We start from the raw sequence: 17963 nt of genomic DNA on the forward strand, positions 1-17963 counted from the left end.
TCTATTTAAGATTTTAAAAAGCAATAACATAAAAGACATAGATACTCGAACTTTTAACCTTGGTAAACACATAAAAGCTTCCGCAAACTCCCGATTGCATCATGATGACAGAGAGTCATGTATCACGTTTACTCTCCGCTAATCTCGTGGGTGAACCCTTTGGTGTGGTGTTGGGGGCTGGAGTTCAAAATGCAGATATAACAAGAAGTAAACCAGAATATACAGAATTGCAGTTAAGTAAATAGAATCTTGTTCAGCTTCATGTTGTAATCTATTTTTTCAAGTCACAGCCTTTACAGTGTGTATAGATAGAAATTTTTGTGAATGTTACAATAAACTCTGAGCTTTCGCTGTAAGATATTTTTCTGGCCAACTCCCTGTACCTTTGTGTTCGAGTCATGCGACCGTTGCCGGAAGTACTAAAAATTGGATTCAAGAGTCCAAAAAAATAGAAGAGACGAGGAAAACTTGCCAGCGAAACGATCAATCTCAGCAATTATGCAAATGGTCAACAAGAAAAATGAAGCACATGCTGTTCAATGAAAGAGAAAAAACCACAACTAGGACATGCTTCCTCTACCAAGGTGAAAGGTTTCTCAACGACCAACATTGTGCCCGCCGTTGAAATCTGCAGCACAATATGCAGTTGTTTATAACCTCCCTTTCTTTTCTGGAGTCAGTCTGAAATAAAAAAATCAGTGATGAATATTTAGCTTACCATTTGCCAAAATGTCTGTAGTTGATTCAATTGAAGGGATATTTTGGAATTCCAGCAAGTCTTTAGTTCGTAGTCTCTGTTCAAATTCTACTGGCATTCCTATAATCTTTATTTCCTTGAGAGAAGAGAGAGCCTTCAGTCCTTCTGGGATCTTCTTCAGCTTCTCACAGCGATTAATAATGACATGCTCGAGTCTTGGTATTGCCCTTTCCTCAACTGTCCACTCCTCCAATTCTTTCAGAACATTAAGCCTTAGAATTCGCAATTGTGAAAATCCATCGGCAGAGAAGATCAATTCCCTCCTGTTGTACGCCGCTTTCCCTAAAACAAGCATTTTCAGTTTTGGCAGCCTCTCAAGTTTGGCAATGGATTCCATCTGTAAATGGGAGTTATGCAGAGTTAGTTTGATAAGATTTGGCGGGAATTCATGAGGGTCAGGTAGCTTCTTGATCCTCCCATTCAAAGAGAGCTTGCGGAGATGAGTGCACTGAGAAAGCTGCATCAAAATTGGAAATTCATCTTCTTCTGATTGAAGTGATAGAGACAGTGAGTGAAGGTGAGGTAATCCTTGTGCAATAGAAAGCACTGACCTCACCACTTTTCCGGATAATTCATATATTCCCAATTGCCTGAGACTTTTCATGTTTTCTAGACCCCCATCTTCTATCCAGTTTCCAGCCTCAATGTACGGCAGGCTTTGTAAATTGGTTAATGTATCCAATCTTAGATGACGGCTATCTGGAGAATCAAATGGAGTGTACAGAAGCAAATGCCTCAAACTAATCATCTTCCAAATCACATTTGGTATCTTCTTCAGAAAACAACAGTACCTTAAATCAAGCGTCTGTAGGTTCAGCAAGTTTCCAATGGAAGGTGGAAGTTCCTCTTCCAAATTAGTCTTCCTCAGTCCAAGATACCTTAATTGAATAAGGTCCCCTATTGTATTCGGCAGACGAACAGCCCGAACACCGTCTAACTCTAAAACCCTGAGAAGCTTGAATTTGCTAAAAATTAAATTCAGTTTCTTTTCTAGCAGGAAATTCATATTGTACTGCTGGTCATAGAACCTGATTTTCTTCACTATATCTGCATTATATTCTCTATTGAAGAAGAGGAGGGAACGTGAATGACAAGCATCGTGTTTCAAGAAGTCATAACGGTCATAGCAAGAATGTATGGCATGGCGGCGGGATCTATTTAGCTGAGATGCCGATAAACTTTCCAGGCTCCCAAGATATATGCGGAGAAAATATTCCTCTTCCCCTTTGGAGACGGAAATATCTCTGAGAAGATCATGGATGCGAATTGTCTTAACTTTGCCTAACGAACTTACTGAGCCCACTTGAACCATGCACCTACCAATCAACTCGTTTAGGCAGTTCTCAGCAACATCTTCTGCTGTTTCTGCCCCTTCTTGCGGTAAAAAACCTTCTGCGACCCACAGGCGAATCAACCTTTTCGTCTGAATGTTCATGCCGACTGGGAAAAGACCTAGGTAGAGAAAGCATGATTTCAAGTGAGAAGGCAAGTCATTGTAGCTCAGGGCCAAAATATATCGGATTCTGTCTTGCTCATTTAGCAGATGCCAACTGATATTTTTGGCCACTCGCATCCATTCCTCGTTTGATTGAAGTTTTCTTGATAATAAACCGCCAACCACCACCACAGCCAGAGGCAAACCACCACATTTCACTACGACATCCCTTGCAAGATTCTCCAACTCCGGGGGGATGCTATTCATTCCGGGGAATGCTTTGTGGCACAGCAATCTCAAACTCTCATCTTCAGTCAGCGTTCGTAGTTTATGAGGGTTACCGCCGCCACCGGCGTGCTTACCTATTCTCATGTCTCTAGTTGTGAGCAAAATTTTACTACCCATCTTCCCTCTGGGAAATGCAGATTCTAGGCTATCCCAAACCTCCGTGCTCCAAATATCATCAAGAACTACCAAATACCTTTTCTCGTCCAAGATAGTATGCAGGCGGGTCACCATGTCTTCCTCCCGCCATCTCTCCCGTCCGTCAACCTCATTTCTACCGCGAGCATCTGCATCCTTGAGAATTCCTAGCAAAATGTCTCTTCTTCTGTATTCTTTGGACACATAAACCCAAGCTCTGCAATCAAAATGGTTATGAATTTTGCTGTGATTATACAGTTTCTTAGCTAAGGTGGTTTTGCCCAAACCCCCCATACCAACTATAGAAACCACCCGCCCAGCGTCCACTGTAAGCAGTTGATTGACCAGCAATTCCATGTCATCTTCAAGCTCAATTACACACTCCTCTTCAGTATAGGGCCATGGCTGTCTCCAGTACCTCAACCGGTCATTGGTAATAATTTTCCCCTGTGTTTCTCTGACAACGCCGTAGGTTTCCCGCTTTGTAGATACATCATGTATCCTAGTTCGAATTTTCTCGATTTTTCTGGAGACCTCGTAGAGATGTAAGGATCTGAAGACTCTGTACCATCTGCCTTGACACGCTACCTTCGAAACATAAATCTCTATTAGCTCCTCAGCTTCAAAAGCAATATCTCTAATATCGGAAACCCACAAGCGGACCAGCTGGTTTTCTTCTTGTTTAGCATCGGCATCCCTCAGAAAGCATTGCATCCATCGTAACTCATTCTTCAGCCTCTCTACGTCGTTGCGCAAACCATCAAGTACAGAAACTGCGCCCACTGCTTGTTCGACTAGAAGTTCTGAAAGCTTTTCAACAACTATTGATACAGCAACCTCAGCCATCTCGGCCGTCCCTCCTCCTGAGAGTACCGGCGGCTGAGGACAGCTGTTTCGAAAACGGAGGAGATTGATCTGATGATGTGAGCAGGGACCTTCCAGACTGGAAGCAAGAAGCTTCCTCCCTTCTCTTGTGGTCTTGCAATGCAATTGATCAGATTTCTTGTCCTCGTTGGTGTTTGACCAAATAAACAGCTTCAAGTAAACTGGCGTTTTGCGGAGAAAAACAAAAACAAAAGCCAGCTCTACCCACCTCCAAGCACAAGCCAGCCACCTCCGCGTGGGTCAATATGTACAGGGAAAATGGGAAATGAAGACTTTGAAAAATATAAAATTACAAATTGACTTTTTGAATTCAAAAAATTATTATTAGAAACTGGACAAGGTCCATTTTTATTTTAAAAAATTGTCACTAAAAAGTTGTGAGTAATTAGAAGTTTTATTTGGAATAATGTTGTCTTGGATTCTAAACATAACTCACCCAAAGTTAACTTTTAGTGTTAAAACTACGTGGCACTCCCCCCTGATACTCAGTATGCTACCTCATTGTCATCTCACAATCACACTCCATCATCTTCCCCTTCCTCTCCCCTCCTCACTCCCACGTTTGTCGTCGGCCTTCAAAATTCCGCCCACCATTGACAGACTCTTTTGAAGCTGCAACCAAGCACCCAGACACTCCAATCCCACCATCTCATCCATCCTCTCACTCTCCCAATCATTCTATTTTCACCCCATCACTCTCCCTTCTCCCTCGACATGGCATTAGCTCCATCATCGTCTTCCTTTCCTTCAGAAGTGTCAATGGTTATTGTCCCTTAACATCATCATTGTCAAGATCGTGGAGTTTCAAATCTGTCAGAGTATCACTAGCAGTGACCGTCTTCTTTAAACTCACTGCCAGCAGTGACGACCATCTCCTTCAAACTTACCACCAGCAGCAACGACGATCTCCTTCGAGCTTAACACTAGCGGCCAAGGCCATCCTGTTCGATCTCAAATCTTCTTCTCTAGATCGTCAAGTTTTCATCCATTTTTTTTAAGATTGGGTTAGCGTATTTTTCTTATCTTTCAAGGAACATGAAAGATTCTAAAAAAGGTTCGTCAAAATCAAAGAAAAGACATGGCAAGATCAAGATCGATCGGTCCTTATCTTCTCCACTCCTGCCAGTGACAACCTTCTTCTCCTCTCTCGCCGGTGAACCGGATTTGAGTCGAAATCCGTGGTTGAAATTATTGTTTGAAAGTCATACCTGGGTTGCGATTTGATCTGATTTTTTTGGTTATTTTTTGAACATGTTGAACTCAATTCATTAATCTCCATCTGAGTTAAATTTATTTGACCTGTTTTGTTGCTAGTGATGAATGATTTGAGAGGGGGAAGGGAAATCTTTCCTCAATGGATGTTGCCTTGCAAGAATGGAGAACAAAGAATGGCAAGCACGATGGAGTTTGGAATGCAAGTATAATGATGGACTTGGGGTTAAGAAGTTTGAGAGAAAATCAAGCCTCTCTTCCTTCCATCTCTCCCCTATTTTGTTAGCATGTTTTGCTTTGTTTCCTTTCTTTGTTCTTCAATAAAAATGGCGGAGGAAGATGGCCAAATAAAGAAGAAAGATGAGGTAGACAGAACCCAAGCATGAGTTGGACGGTGAGGCGGCATATTGAGTGCCATGTGGGAGTGCCACGTGACTTTATCAGTGAAAGTTAACTTTGAGTAACGGTGAGGAGAGTATCACTATGCTTTGATAACTTTTGGATCAATATTATTCCAAATAAAACTTTTAAATACTCACAACCCAGTAATGATAACTTCCGAAACAAAAATGAACCTTGTCTTTGTAAAAGGTCAAATTGCCCTCTCCATTTCCCTTCTGAGAAAACAAGCCCAGAAGTGGCAATAAAGAAGAGGGGAATTGATGACCTGAATTTCTTATCGTTAGGTGCTTTACCGTGCTGCCTCCTCCCGTTTTACTCGAATTCGGCGGTAATCTTTTAAACAGATACTTACAGGTAAATTTCTTTTCATTATTATACTTCCAGCTGTTTACAAAACATAAATCTCCAAAAAGTAATAAATAAAATGGTTTGTTGTCTAATATTCTCCAATCCTAAATATAATATCTTTATATTAGTGTGTATAAAAATTTTATATTTAGGATCGGAAAAGTATTTACTATTGACACTAATTTATGCGTTGATTATAAAACTTGGCTCCATTTTTGCTCTCATGTTTATAAATTTTTTTTTCCAAACCCTCTTCTTAATTGCATGTATTATGGGATTTTCATTAAGAATATTTTTAATATAAATAATTAAAAAATATTTTAGGAAGTTTAACCAATTACAAGCAAAGTGTATTATATATAGGGAGAGTTGATTGAATGAAAAAGCCCGAGCAACAGGGGCTCGCACTATCTAGTGTCCTTTGTTGATTGGATGCAAATTCTCTCATTGTCATTAAAAATTATATATTACAATAAATAAAAATTATTGCTAAATATGATGAATTGATAAAAAAAAATTATTTGTTTAGTTCCAAAAGAATTATTTGTTTAGTTTCCCTATTTCGTCTAATAATCATTTATTCTTAGCACTTATCACAATAATAAGCATGAAGTGATCATCGAAATTTAGAGCATTCAGATCAATTTTAGATGATTCAGATTTAATTTCAATTTTTTATATATTTTAATCAACTTTTTATTTTAATAGATAAAGGATTTAAAATCAATATAATATTATAACTAGCATATCTTTAAAAAAATAAATTTGTCATTAAAAAAATTGCATATTAAAATTTCTAAACCTAAACCATCCATATGAGTTTTGGATAGTTTAAATTGTATTACCAGCACTTTGCCCTTTACGTTAACACTATTAGGCCATGTCATTAGGAAGAAGACTGAAACAATTAAATTTTTACAACTTATCGACGTCAATATACTATTGAGATTGATTTGAAAAAATTTTTAAGTATGATAACCTATTAAAAATTAAAAGAATGTAAAGCATAGAAATAAATTGTTTTTCTCTGGAAAATATAAAGAAAAATTAGGGGGGGAAAGTTCCTATAAAAAAGGTTATGCTAAAATAGATAAAATCCTTATGAGTAAATATTTACAAAATGCCTGTGTTTTTTGTGTATAAATATTTGTTAGGTTGTTTTCATCAATAAAATATTTATTGGGGTTTTTTTTTCCTCATTCTTCCACATAATAATTAGTTTTTCCATATGACAATTAGGCTAAAATCCTACATAGAACCCTCCACAGTGCACAATTCATCATAGTGGCTGAGTACATTGTTCAGTTAGGCCTGATTGTTTAGCTCATAAGGGGCGAAGACCGGAAAGGTGGAAATCGGGGTTGTGGCTTCGCTTCGAGGGTTGGCATCCCTGATTGTAAGAAAGTATGGGGGGGACGATGACGATGAGGCTAGGGCTTCCCTTTGTGATAGTGGTGATTTTGTCGCTGTTGGTTGCCCAGCAACCTGTGGTAGTCGAATCCTCTAATTCTGTTCCTGCCTTCGTTCATAATGTCATCTACTCCAGCAAAATCGCCATCTTCTCCAAATCCTACTGTCCGTATGTCTATTTCCCTCTCTCTTCTTCTCAATTTCTGTTTTTTTGGTGTATGTGTAGGAAGAACGGGATTTTCCCTTTGGATTTTTCATTATCTGACATTCAATTTCAAAGTTGAAAGAGGAGGGCTTATGGTTTATGTGCACGATTAAGGTTGTTCTGGCATACTACACAAGTGCCCATGTAATTATACTTTGCTTGTTATAATGTTATGTGATCCTCTTTGGCTGTTTAGCACGGTGGCTCTTCGATTTGCCCATGAGTTGTGTTCATCTCGACAATCACCGTCATAATCATGTATCCAGTTAAGGAAATCTTTTGTATCAATTTTGACTTTTACCCTTGACCGCTTTTGTATCCTTTAGCCATATAGAGGCTGCATGTACTCCAATTCTAATCATTGCGATGAACATCGAGTGGCTTAGTTTGAATTACGGCGATTTTCTGCTCCCAAACCCAGGATTGGGAAGTTTGAGGACGCCGAGCAAATCCACAGTATGTAATGCTGGCTATTTATCTACAGGGAATTGATCATATTGTAAGTTTTGTTCTGTGTTGCGTATAATTTACTCTCAAGAGTATCTGTGGTTGACATCGAGGCACATACTTCCAGCCTTCTACTATCTTAGTTACGAAACTTATGCAGTTACGCTGTCGCTAAACCTGCTGCCTCCATGACTGTGTTTTATCGTGTTCTTTAGGTTGGTGGAGTACTCTATAGGTTCTTGTTTGTAGTCCTTCGATCCTTGGTTGTTGGACAAATTTATTTTTGATCTAGTCTGTAGGCGAGAGCATTATGAAATTCCGAAGGTGGTAGTTCTGTCAGTCATAATACCTTGTCTGTCTGCAAATCGTTCTATGTCCTACCACCCTTGCAAGGGGAAAAAAGAAGGCATGGAACGAGGGAACTATCAACTATTAATAAGATATGAAAGCTTCTAGTGCTGACTGATGACTTTTTATTTTCTTGCCACGAGTGCTTCTAGTTTCCAAGTTAATCGCCAAAGTTCATCGAACTTGGTGTTGATATTCCATCTCTCTGTCTCACTGAGGCGCCCATAGTTGGCATTCCTGAACACATTGTTGCAGAATGATTGACCATATTTCCATTGGACCAGGTATTGTTTGCGTGCCAAACGCATATTTAAAGAACTAAATGAGCAACCTTTTGTCGTGGAGCTTGATCTGCGAGGTATATATAGTATTTACCACTGGCCATGGCATCTACATTGAATGTCATCATGATTTCACTTTTGTAAAGTGTTACCTTTGATTGGTAGATGATGGGTATCGAATTCAGAATGTTCTTCTGGATCTCGTAGGCCGGCGCACTGTCCCACAAATATTTGTGAATGGCAAGCATATTGGTGGATCTGACGGTTAGTTCTCGGCGTTGTGCTTTCTATGATTATATGTTGTATCTCTAATTGCCAATGAATTCTGCGACCATCTTCCCATGAGTTTTGTTCTTTTTCCTACTCTCACTGGCCACTTTTTAATTCAGATCTCAAAGCTGCAGTCGAGAGTGGCGAATTGCAGAAACTCTTGAGTACAAGTTGATGGCATCTGGACCCTGATGAACACAAACAGGTGCAATGCGTCTGCACGTGAGAGTTGGGATGCATCGTGTGAAGGATCAAGTTTCTAACAGCAAATTGAAGCTTTTAGCTTTCGATTTCATGATCCGCGCTGAATTGAGATCTCTTTAATGCATTTTGAATTTAGTGGGGATTTGCTTGTAATTAGATCATTTGCTCCTTCTGAAAATCCATAGAGTAGTTCATAATTTTCTTTGGCTCTCTTGCTACGTGCCATGGGAAGCCGTGATACTGCTTGCCTGGTTGTTTCTAATCCTGAAGTAATTTTGGAGGGGAGGGAGGGGAGAGGATTGCTCCCTTCCCTTGTTAATGATTTGTTGAAAATGGATTGGAGGGTAGCGGAGGGAAGCCCCTTGTTTGGTTTAAACTTTAAAGTCGGAAAGGTCTCTTTTTGTAATATTCCTCCCTTTTCACTTTGGGTTTTTGGGCCAATAAAAGTTGGCCCAATTATAAGCAATTGGCTCATGACACAAATCATACTGGTGGTGGGTACTATATAACTATCTTTGTAAGTGTCTTTTTGGGTTGGGTCCTGGTGAGCTTGTAAATGTAACTTACTTAGATGTTTTTGTAACCAAAAAAATCGGGATTTTTTTTTTGAAAAAAAGTAGAGGGAGAAGATAATTTTTTATTCTGTCATCCTTATTTTAAAAATTTGTAATTCCTCTTTTATAAAATAAAAAGTTATCTTTTCTCCCTCCCCCTCTCGTAATAAAATAAATTTAGGTGATATTATATTTTGTTTTTTAATTTTGCACAATTTTATTTTGGTCTATTAATTTTATAAAATGTTTCTTCAATCTTATAATCTTAATGCTATTAACGGTCTCCATACTAATATATTAAATTTGATTTCTAAAGATAATAATAATTAGTATAAAAATTAGCATGAGACTTGATTTTTAAGAATAATAATGATTAGTACAAAAAACTATCTTGTGAGAGTAATAGTGTTAGAATTAAAAGAATGAAAGGTATTTATTAAATTAAATGATCAAATTAGAATATTGTATAAAATTAAAAGGGTTTTTTTTTTGCCAAATAAAATTAAAAGGGTTAGTGTAATTTTTAGTTCTTTAGGTTTATTTTTAGTTTGGCTTAAGTTTATCAATTTTCAAATCTCAAATTTTTTTCATTCAAAACATTGCTCCCATACTTCAATAAAGATATTCACCATTTTATCCTTTTAAGAACCACAATTTATGATTTGAAATGTAAGGGACTAAAATTATAATAAAAGCAAACTTGAAGGATCAAGGATTATATTAACTCAAATTAAAAACCAAAAGATACTTTTTCCTACAGTTTACTATCCAATAAATATAAAATTTAATTCATAATTCTTTTCAATTTTTTTTAAATTTTTTGGCCAGAGTTCAATTATTTTATTAAGTGCACATTGATAAATATTGATATTAATATATTGGTTTCTTCAAAACAAATATATTAATGAAAGGTCAAAGTATTGACAATCATAATATAAACACTGATTTTAATAATAAATCAAAAAAATAGAAAACAACTCAGATTTGATAAAGCTAAATTCGTCAACTTATCATTAGTTCTATCACATTCTTCTCCCCTCCTGAACCAAACAAGAGCTTACCGAAAATTTTCCCCTTCAATCCACTCAAACAAGATATCATTAACTTTCCTCCTTTTCCTTTATCTGAACCATACACGCAGCTTCAAGGTTGAAATAATTTCTTATGTTGATTGTGATATAAGGCTCTCAGATCGTTCCATTTGATTACTGCTTTAAATAATGAAAATCTGAAGCAAATTACTAATGCTAAATATAAGGATCACAAAGCAAGAGCGCACAAAACGCAAAAAGCTAGAATTTTATATCTGCCGTAGGGGTTATCCAATTCGCTAATTCTCTGTAATTCTATGGGATTTGTACGGATCAATTATAATTGACTAGTGCGAGATGCAAGAGCAAGAAAAATGGGTAAAATCCTCTATGCCCCTTCCAGTGCGCAACATGCCTGAAAACCGAAGAGTAGAAGACTAAGGTCGCCAATTGCTTTTCTTGGCGCAGAGTATTCCCTCTTGCTTCTTGGATAAGGTTATTTCCCAATGCAGAGATTCCAACAGGTTTTCCACTTCCTCAATTGTTTTGGGTTCATCACGAACTATCAATTTACCTTCCGGCCTAAGTATTCTATCAACCTCCGCTAATACTGCAACAAGACTGCACCTGAGGAGCCAACAGCCAAGAAGAGGATCAGTGTGAGAGTAATTTTCTGGGTGAAAGCTAAAAGGGTGAAATAATTTTACTTTCATCTGTACCTCTTCTTGACGTTTGAGAAAAGATTATCTGCATGAAGTAGATCATAAGTTCGTGGGTACGTACTGAAGGATTCGCACCAGTCATGGTACATTCCAAACAGACCACGCTCATAGATGATGGGAAGTGTGTCTGGAGCATTTACATTCACCACATTGAATACCCAAACTGGAAGATCCCTTAGAGCAGCTGCAAATCTGCACAATTGCCCCCCATAAGTATTGATTTCATGTGAATCTCAACGTCTAGCTATATATCATAGCATTTAAATTTCTATTAGCATGTTTGATGGGAAGATGCCATCCAACGAAAAGATACTCTGTTAAAAAAAATGGCCAAAAAAAAAAAAGAAAAGAAAACAATTGAAACTTCATAGGATGAAATTGAGACAAAGGATGTAATTCAAGCACAATTGATCTATGTACATATAAAGATGTAGTCATACGTACCCTCCATAGACAGCTCGCATGTCCATGACATTTCTGACATTAGACCAAGTTATACCGAAGTTGCTCAACTCATCCACAACATTTCTCCAACGTTCATCGTCAGCTACAAAATCTTGAGGTAGTGGTTTTCCATAGATCCCAGTCTGGGAGGTGTTTAACCAGTAAGGAGCTTTGTGAAGTCGACGAGGCCAAGGGTATGGCCATTTTGTCCCTCTCTCTGAAGGATCCTCAGGCACCCTGTGCATGCAAGCCACCAAAGGTACATACCATGCTGCATTTGGATCATCATCTTCCTTGCACATTGGTGGAAAGTTTTTCTCCCTCTGCTCGTAGCATTTATTCGTAGTGGGTTTCCTATAAATGGCCGCACCAATCTGATTCAGCTTGTCCCTCTTTATAGTCACAAGCTCCCAGCACATCGCCTTCGTTAGTGACGACATTTCTAATGCAAAAATCGCCCAACATTCAGTCTAATTAAAAGCATGCGTGAGTGTGTGTGTAATGTTGTTATCATACGAGGCATATGTGTCGTCCTACCCTTCCATATTTTGACGTCTTCTTCAAGCTTCTGGTATACAGGAGTGGCAGACCAAACAAAATAACCCCCAGGTCGTAATAAACGATTAAGCTCCAAAAGCAGCAACCCACCTAGGGTCCACAAGTGTCATAGTTTAATGAAGCATGGTTAACAACGGCAAATTGGAATAATATTAATAGGAATGAATGAAAAGTTTGAAAGGAAAGATGAGTGAGTGATAACCATCTGCATGCCAAGGTACTCGACAACGTGCACAGTGTATAAGATCAAAGACCCTGCTGGGGAATTGCAACCTTTGAGACCCCATGACAGCAGAAATAGCTGGTATTCCTCTCTCAAGGGCAAACTGTACTTGTGCTTCGTGTTCATCTTTTGGTGCAAATGACATTGTAATGACATCTCTCTCAAATAGGAAACCGCCGAAACTCCCAACCCCACATCCAACATCCAAAATCACTCGAGTGTGCTTTCCCCATGCTACTTTAGGTTCTGCCTGCGACCATCAAGATTTTTTTTTTTTTGGGGCCATTCATAAGTACGAGTCAATTGATATATTAATCTGCAAGAGTTTCGTGAGGAGTTTTGGATTCACATTCTGGTGAACATAATTACCTCTTGAATGAAATCAATGTAGTGAAGAGCTCCATGAATGAATTGGGTTCCTCCACCAGGGAATGTCAAGAACTCACCAGACACCTTCACCCAATTCTGATGACCCTTTACCTCTGCCAGCAGTGTGTGTGGTACGTTGTGATACCATATCTGTTGAAACATAGCATCAATATTTTCATTCTTACAAGGCTGGAAAAAATAAATTCCCATTTCCTCTGATATCAATTTCTCATAGTCACCTTATCTCTGCTATCCGGCCATTCGATGGACCGTCTGTAACCTGACGGAAGCGGAACCAAACAAGTAGGTGCTTCCTCAGGGCAATGCCTCTCCCTGTGTTCGAAGTGTTTTCTACTATGTAACTTGCTTATCACTGCTTCGTTGTCCAAGCATGGTATGTAGTCAGTTCCTGCCGTGACATTGCAGAGTTTCCACGTTCGAGCTTGAGTTTGTCCCTCTTTCTCCTTCTTCGAATCATCTGCTTGTGTTGACCAAGATTTTGTCGGCTCCTTCGGCAATGACTTCGACTCATCCCTGTTTCCGTCCTTGCGCTTCTTCTTCTTCTTTTCTGTTTTTGGCTTCTGGGTTTCTTCACTTTCGCCTTCAATTTTCTGGGTTTTCTTTTTCTTTGGGTCGTCCAGGGAAAGCTCCGAGCTTTGGTCGGTTTGAGCTAACTGGGGTTCTTGTTGCGAAGTCCCTGTCGTAGAATCTGGATTTTCGTCTTGTTTGGGTTGCTGCTCTTCACGAATCTCTTGCGGTTGTTGCGTTATCTGATCTTTCTCGACGGTCTCTCCTTTGTCTTCTCTTAACTGCTTAAGTCGTTCCTCTATGATGTCTTTCTTAGGTTCTTGAGAATCAAAACTTTGAACGTCCTCTTGCGGTCGCCCGGTGATGCTCTGTTGTTGGTTCTCTGTAGCACTCACAGTCTCAAGTTCGTCGTGGATTTCTTCAGGTTTTTTGTCACTAATGGTTTCAGAGGCTTGTTGTGATTGAGTTAACGAGCTTTCCTCTGAAATCTGAGTCTCAGCAGTGGAAATATGGTCATTCTGTGGCTCATTATTGACGTTGAGATTGGGATTTTTATCATCAGACTTGATAGCATCTTCTGGGAGCTGACCAGGGTTGTCTCCAAAGGCTTGAGTTTCTTTGGGGTCTGAGATTTTCGTTGTGCTGTCAACTGACTCGTCGGAGATTTTGCTTGTGGTATCAACGGGCTCTTCGATGACTTTGGAGGTGGTTTCAGCCGAGTCTTCGACGGCGGCAGATAAGTCATTGTTGGTTAGTTCAGAGTTATCAACGGCGACACGGGTGTCTGTGCCTTGATCAGGGGAGACTACAGAGTTGGAACTCAACATCCATATTGCCAAAGCACACAATGCGAGAAAAACTAATGTTGTCAAGGTTGATGTGTAAGACGAGGAAGACGATCTCCTGCTAGTCTTGGATTTAAACAGAGCCATTAGAGTGAGTTCATAGGCGATTGAGTAGAAGGGGTTTGATTGATAGATTGGTTTAACTGGGGGAGAGAAGGGAGGAGAGGATGGCTTTGATTTTAGAGAGAGGTTCGAGTAATTTTTTGATGGAGGAAGATGGAAAAGTCAGGAAGAGAGTCCTTAAATTGGACGTTGGAATGCATCAAAGATCCAAAAGAGTCGGATTAGGGAAAGTTGTTGGGACAACTTGGTCGTTATGTCTGAGACCAGACAGGAGATAGAGACCCCACTACGAGCAGCGCTTCCTTTTGCTTCAACAACGGCCCACTCCAACGTTTCTTTGCCTCAATTTGAGTTCTTTCATGCACTCACAAATTAATTAATTAATTAATTAATCAGTGTGTCTCTGTGTGTAATTTTCTACTGTTATTAATCGGTGTGTCTCTGTGTGTAATTTTCTACGGTTTTTCTTGCAAATAGCATCTGATGCGTAGCCATAATCATTCGTAAGCAGATCCTTTGATGATAGAGAGCACAGAGAAAATTTGGACACTTAATTTGTTTATTTCTAAATTGGAAATAAGTGAATTTTAAATTTAAAATTAAATTATAAGACTATTTTTAATATACAAAACATTTTGTCATTTCATAATCTCGTTTGACAACGTAGGGCATTTCATTTCCTTGCATGTAAATGTAAGTATTCGAAATTCGTACACTCAATTTGTTCTTGTGCTGGTAATGGGCGTGCTAGATGTTTTTGAGTCTATTAATGTCATTAGCATATTATAGAGCATAAATAGCATATCATAAGTTTACAACATGCACATCACTGATTTCACATACAAGTGCACTTAATTTATTAATTTGCACCCAAGAAAATCTTCATGAATATTTTACTACCTCCTGTTATTAATATAAGAGCTCGTTTAAATTTTATTTTGGTTCTAAATATAAGACTCTAATCCATATTGTCTCTCATATTTATTTATTATTTTAAAGTAGTCTTTGTAATAATAGTAGCTTTAACCAATACACTTTATTAGTAAGAATATTTTAGAAAAAATAACACTTATTTATTACAAATAACTAACTTAACTAGTTTTCTTAATCTACTCAAATTAGTGAACTAGCTCTTATATTAAGAACCCAAGATAATACTTAATATAAGAGCTAGTTTGAATTTTAATTTTAAATATAAGATTTTAATTCACTTTGTCTCTCATATTTATCTTTTTTTTCAAAATAGTCATTGTAATAATTGTACATGTTAAAAGTTCTATTAAATGATAGTTTTAACTAATACACATAATTAGTAACATTATTTTAGGAAAAATAATACCTATTTATTATAAATAACTAATTTAATAAATTTTTTATTTATTTAAATTAATCAACTAACTATTATATTGAAAATTAGAAGTACTAGAAGTAGTATTTGGGAGTTTTTAATATCCGAAAAGATCCTCGGAGCCCAACTTGAAGTTGGCCCAGATGAGGTCAAAACGGGTCATATCCTCATTTGCAATGGCCCCTTAGACAAATGGAATTTAAGTGTCCATTGAGCCCACGTTCTTTTAGGTGTGGGCCAATTTTTAATCTCATTAATAAAAGGAAAATTCCTCCAATGAGAAATCAAACTTAAATTACTAAATAAACTCTCACAACCAACAGAGTCGGGTCTAACAAAAGAAATTAATTTCTGATAACATGAAGAATCAAGATTTAAATTCTTACTAAGAGATATGTTTACTTTTAATTTCTGACAGTGCTACAAATAAAAATTATCTCTAGTAGAGTGATACATATAGGGCCCGTTTGGAACAGTTTATAAGTAACTTATAAACTGTTTTTTAATAGTAATTTATAGAATACGAGATAAGTATATAAAAAGAGTTTTGTCTCAGTTTACGTGAAATATATTTCTGGAGGATTTTCACCGCTCTACCAGGGCCATAGTTGGCTATAAAAGAAGCTCTCTTACCACTTCATGAGAAAGAAGCTTTGACCAGAGAAATTTGTATGTTTGGGTAAATCCAAGAAAAGAAACAGAGAGAGAGAGAGAGAGAGGAGGAGTTAGAGACGGTGGGAAGGTTGGTTATGTTGGAAATGTGTGGGGGCATAATTAGCTGATCAACTCATAAAAACAACAGAATATAGTGAATCTTTGAATTAGGATATGCACGAAAGCACACCGAGACTATTCTGATTTGTTTTTCTCATCCTTTTTCCCTTCCTCTGCTTGTTCTCACATCTTTAAATAAGGATATGTGCGCGCATACACACACACGTTTATATCTCTCTGTCTGTGTATGAGATTTACTAATTTACTTTTACAATTTTTTTCCAAAATACTATACATATCTATGTTTGTTGGGTTTTATAATACATTATTTCTTTCTATTTTTGAATTAGAATGATAAACACTCACACATTAATTAACGACCTGAGATTATAAGTGAGATTAAGGATGTGTTTGACAACCCTTAAAAGTCCTTCTAAAAAGCACTTTTCAGCAAAACGAGATAAACTCATCCACATATTTACTTCGAAAACAGTTAAAACACTTTTGAAACCACAGTTTGATTTTCATCCAAATACCCCCTAAAATCATGTCCTCCTGTATACAAGAAATTATTTTTGTCATCATATTATAAGGTCGTTGGTTTTCTTTTAAATGAGAATTGTAATTAATACCTTAAAGTCCACTGACAACTAAAGAGCATATAATAACAAGTTTTAGTGTAAAAAATAACAAATGGTTTATGCTACTCAGTTGTCATTAAAACTTTTTGATAATTAAATTCTCTTCTTAAAAAATCTTATAGTAATTCTCCCTTCTTTAATACCTACTTCACACTTTTAATACGCTTAATAGATAGATATTAGTACTAATGAAATTGAATACAAATAGAAATTAGTTAAATTTACTTGAATTAGTGGATTAGTTTTTATCAAGTAGTGAATTAATTTTTACATTAAAGACTAAAAAGTTATATAATTTAAAAAAATGATGATGAGATGCTTTTATATCTTCGCATGCAGAGGCTACTGTGGCCACGTGATTGATTGTCCATTTTGATTTTCATGAGGAATTCGTTGGATATGAATTGAGGACACGCCAAAATGGTTAGTGACATGCATTTATGCCTTTTTTCCCACCAAAAGAATTAATCAATGCCTGAAATCACGTCTTTATCGTCACTAACTTCACAACCGGCTCCCATATGATCAGATCGTACGGTCCCCCAAAATTTTCTTCTTTTCCATCATTTTTATTCTTATATGCTTCTTCCATTACATTTTATTCAAAAAAATTACCACATGGGATAAGGTCCCCTAACGTATCATTATTTTTTCGCAAAACATCTCATATTATGGAAAATAAAACCACTTAAAGAAATCATATGGAGGGAATAAATATTTAACTCGATGCACCACCATTTTTTTTCAGGCGTTTCTTCTCACTGTGTATACTCCTCGCTTCATTCTTTACTTGGGAAATTTTAATATTGTTATTTGGAAATGGTTTTATAAAATATATGCATGGTATAATTAATATTTATTTTGTTATATTTTTCAAGTGTGATGAGCAAATGGTTTTTGCTAATGCGAGAAACCCTCATAATGTGAAGCTTGAAGATGATTGGAGGGTTGAGATGAATGTATGGGCAGGGACACATATGGCAGATTGTGATTATAAAATAGAGAGAGAAACGTAAAAATGTTGTGAAGAGATAATCATTCATTCAGAGATTTAATTGATAACAAAAATGATGGTGCTATTATATGCCGCTTGCTTTTGGAACAGTGTGTATATGCCTCCAAAAGCATACCTATATATACTCAACCGCAAATTGTTTTAATTGCAATCAATTTTAAAATGCTGCTGTTAATTACTCTGCAGATTCGTCTTCAATGGTCCCAAACCCAAACATATTGTTGATCAACTATTGTGATCCTTTACACACGCCTTTCATTCAGATCACATTTTGGGATGCT

The 17963-nt window shown here is 37.3% G+C and overlaps 3 protein-coding genes across 4 annotated transcripts; 1 reads left to right on the forward strand and 2 right to left on the reverse strand.

Moving 5' to 3' along the window:
- Positions 1-208: 208 nt before the first annotated feature.
- On the reverse strand, positions 209-5273 carry LOC114737592 (putative disease resistance RPP13-like protein 3). Of its 2 annotated transcripts, XM_028925541.1 has the most exons (4): positions 5269-5273; positions 4336-4338; positions 719-3478; positions 209-628 (listed from the first exon to the last, which is right to left on the reverse strand). In XM_028925541.1, the coding sequence occupies exons 3-4, from the start codon at positions 3459-3461 to the stop codon at positions 597-599; spliced, it is 2775 nt and encodes a 924-aa protein (XP_028781374.1). In that variant the 5' UTR covers positions 3462-3478; positions 4336-4338; positions 5269-5273; the 3' UTR covers positions 209-596. The 2 variants fall into 2 exon arrangements, with proteins under 2 accessions (XP_028781374.1, XP_028781380.1); XM_028925547.1 differs by lacking the exons at positions 4336-4338; positions 5269-5273 and having other exon boundaries at positions 719-3520.
- A 1482-nt stretch (positions 5274-6755) lies between these two features.
- LOC114737612 (glutaredoxin-C3) lies at positions 6756-9113 on the forward strand. Its single transcript, XM_028925567.1, has 4 exons — positions 6756-7041; positions 8157-8230; positions 8319-8417; positions 8543-9113. The coding sequence occupies exons 1-4, from the start codon at positions 6869-6871 to the stop codon at positions 8596-8598; spliced, it is 402 nt and encodes a 133-aa protein (XP_028781400.1). The 5' UTR covers positions 6756-6868; the 3' UTR covers positions 8599-9113.
- A 1314-nt stretch (positions 9114-10427) lies between these two features.
- Positions 10428-14043, reverse strand: LOC114737632 (probable methyltransferase PMT27). Its single transcript, XM_028925586.1, has 7 exons — positions 12768-14043; positions 12529-12678; positions 12139-12409; positions 11916-12026; positions 11379-11820; positions 10932-11126; positions 10428-10839 (listed from the first exon to the last, which is right to left on the reverse strand). The coding sequence occupies exons 1-7, from the start codon at positions 13986-13988 to the stop codon at positions 10650-10652; spliced, it is 2580 nt and encodes an 859-aa protein (XP_028781419.1). The 5' UTR covers positions 13989-14043; the 3' UTR covers positions 10428-10649.
- Between the last annotated feature and the right edge of the window lie 3920 nt (positions 14044-17963).

The sequence above is a fragment of the Neltuma alba genome, unplaced genomic scaffold (assembly GCF_004799145.2).
Source record: "Neltuma alba isolate B1F8T4 unplaced genomic scaffold, ASM479914v2 tig00002790_pilon, whole genome shotgun sequence".
Lineage (NCBI taxonomy): Eukaryota > Viridiplantae > Streptophyta > Magnoliopsida > Fabales > Fabaceae > Neltuma > Neltuma alba.

Coding starts and splice junctions, on each gene's coding strand:
- LOC114737592 (XM_028925541.1), bottom strand. CDS start 3,461: ATGGCTGAGGTTGCTGTATCAATAGTTGTTGAAAAGCTTTCAGAACTT. Junction 629..718: donor TACAGACATTTTGGCAAATG/GTAAGCTAAATA, acceptor ATTGTGCTGCAG/ATTTCAACGGCGGGCACAAT.
- LOC114737632 (XM_028925586.1), bottom strand. CDS start 13,988: ATGGCTCTGTTTAAATCCAAGACTAGCAGGAGATCGTCTTCCTCGTCT. Junction 12,410..12,528: donor ACATTGATTTCATTCAAGAG/GTAATTATGTTC, acceptor TGATGGTCGCAG/GCAGAACCTAAAGTAGCATG. Junction 10,840..10,931: donor TTCTCAAACGTCAAGAAGAG/GTACAGATGAAA, acceptor TTGGCTCCTCAG/GTGCAGTCTTGTTGCAGTAT.
- LOC114737612 (XM_028925567.1), top strand. CDS start 6,869: ATGGGGGGGACGATGACGATGAGGCTAGGGCTTCCCTTTGTGATAGTG. Junction 7,042..8,156: donor TTCTCCAAATCCTACTGTCC/GTATGTCTATTT, acceptor CCATTGGACCAG/GTATTGTTTGCGTGCCAAAC. Junction 8,418..8,542: donor GCATATTGGTGGATCTGACG/GTTAGTTCTCGG, acceptor TTTTTAATTCAG/ATCTCAAAGCTGCAGTCGAG.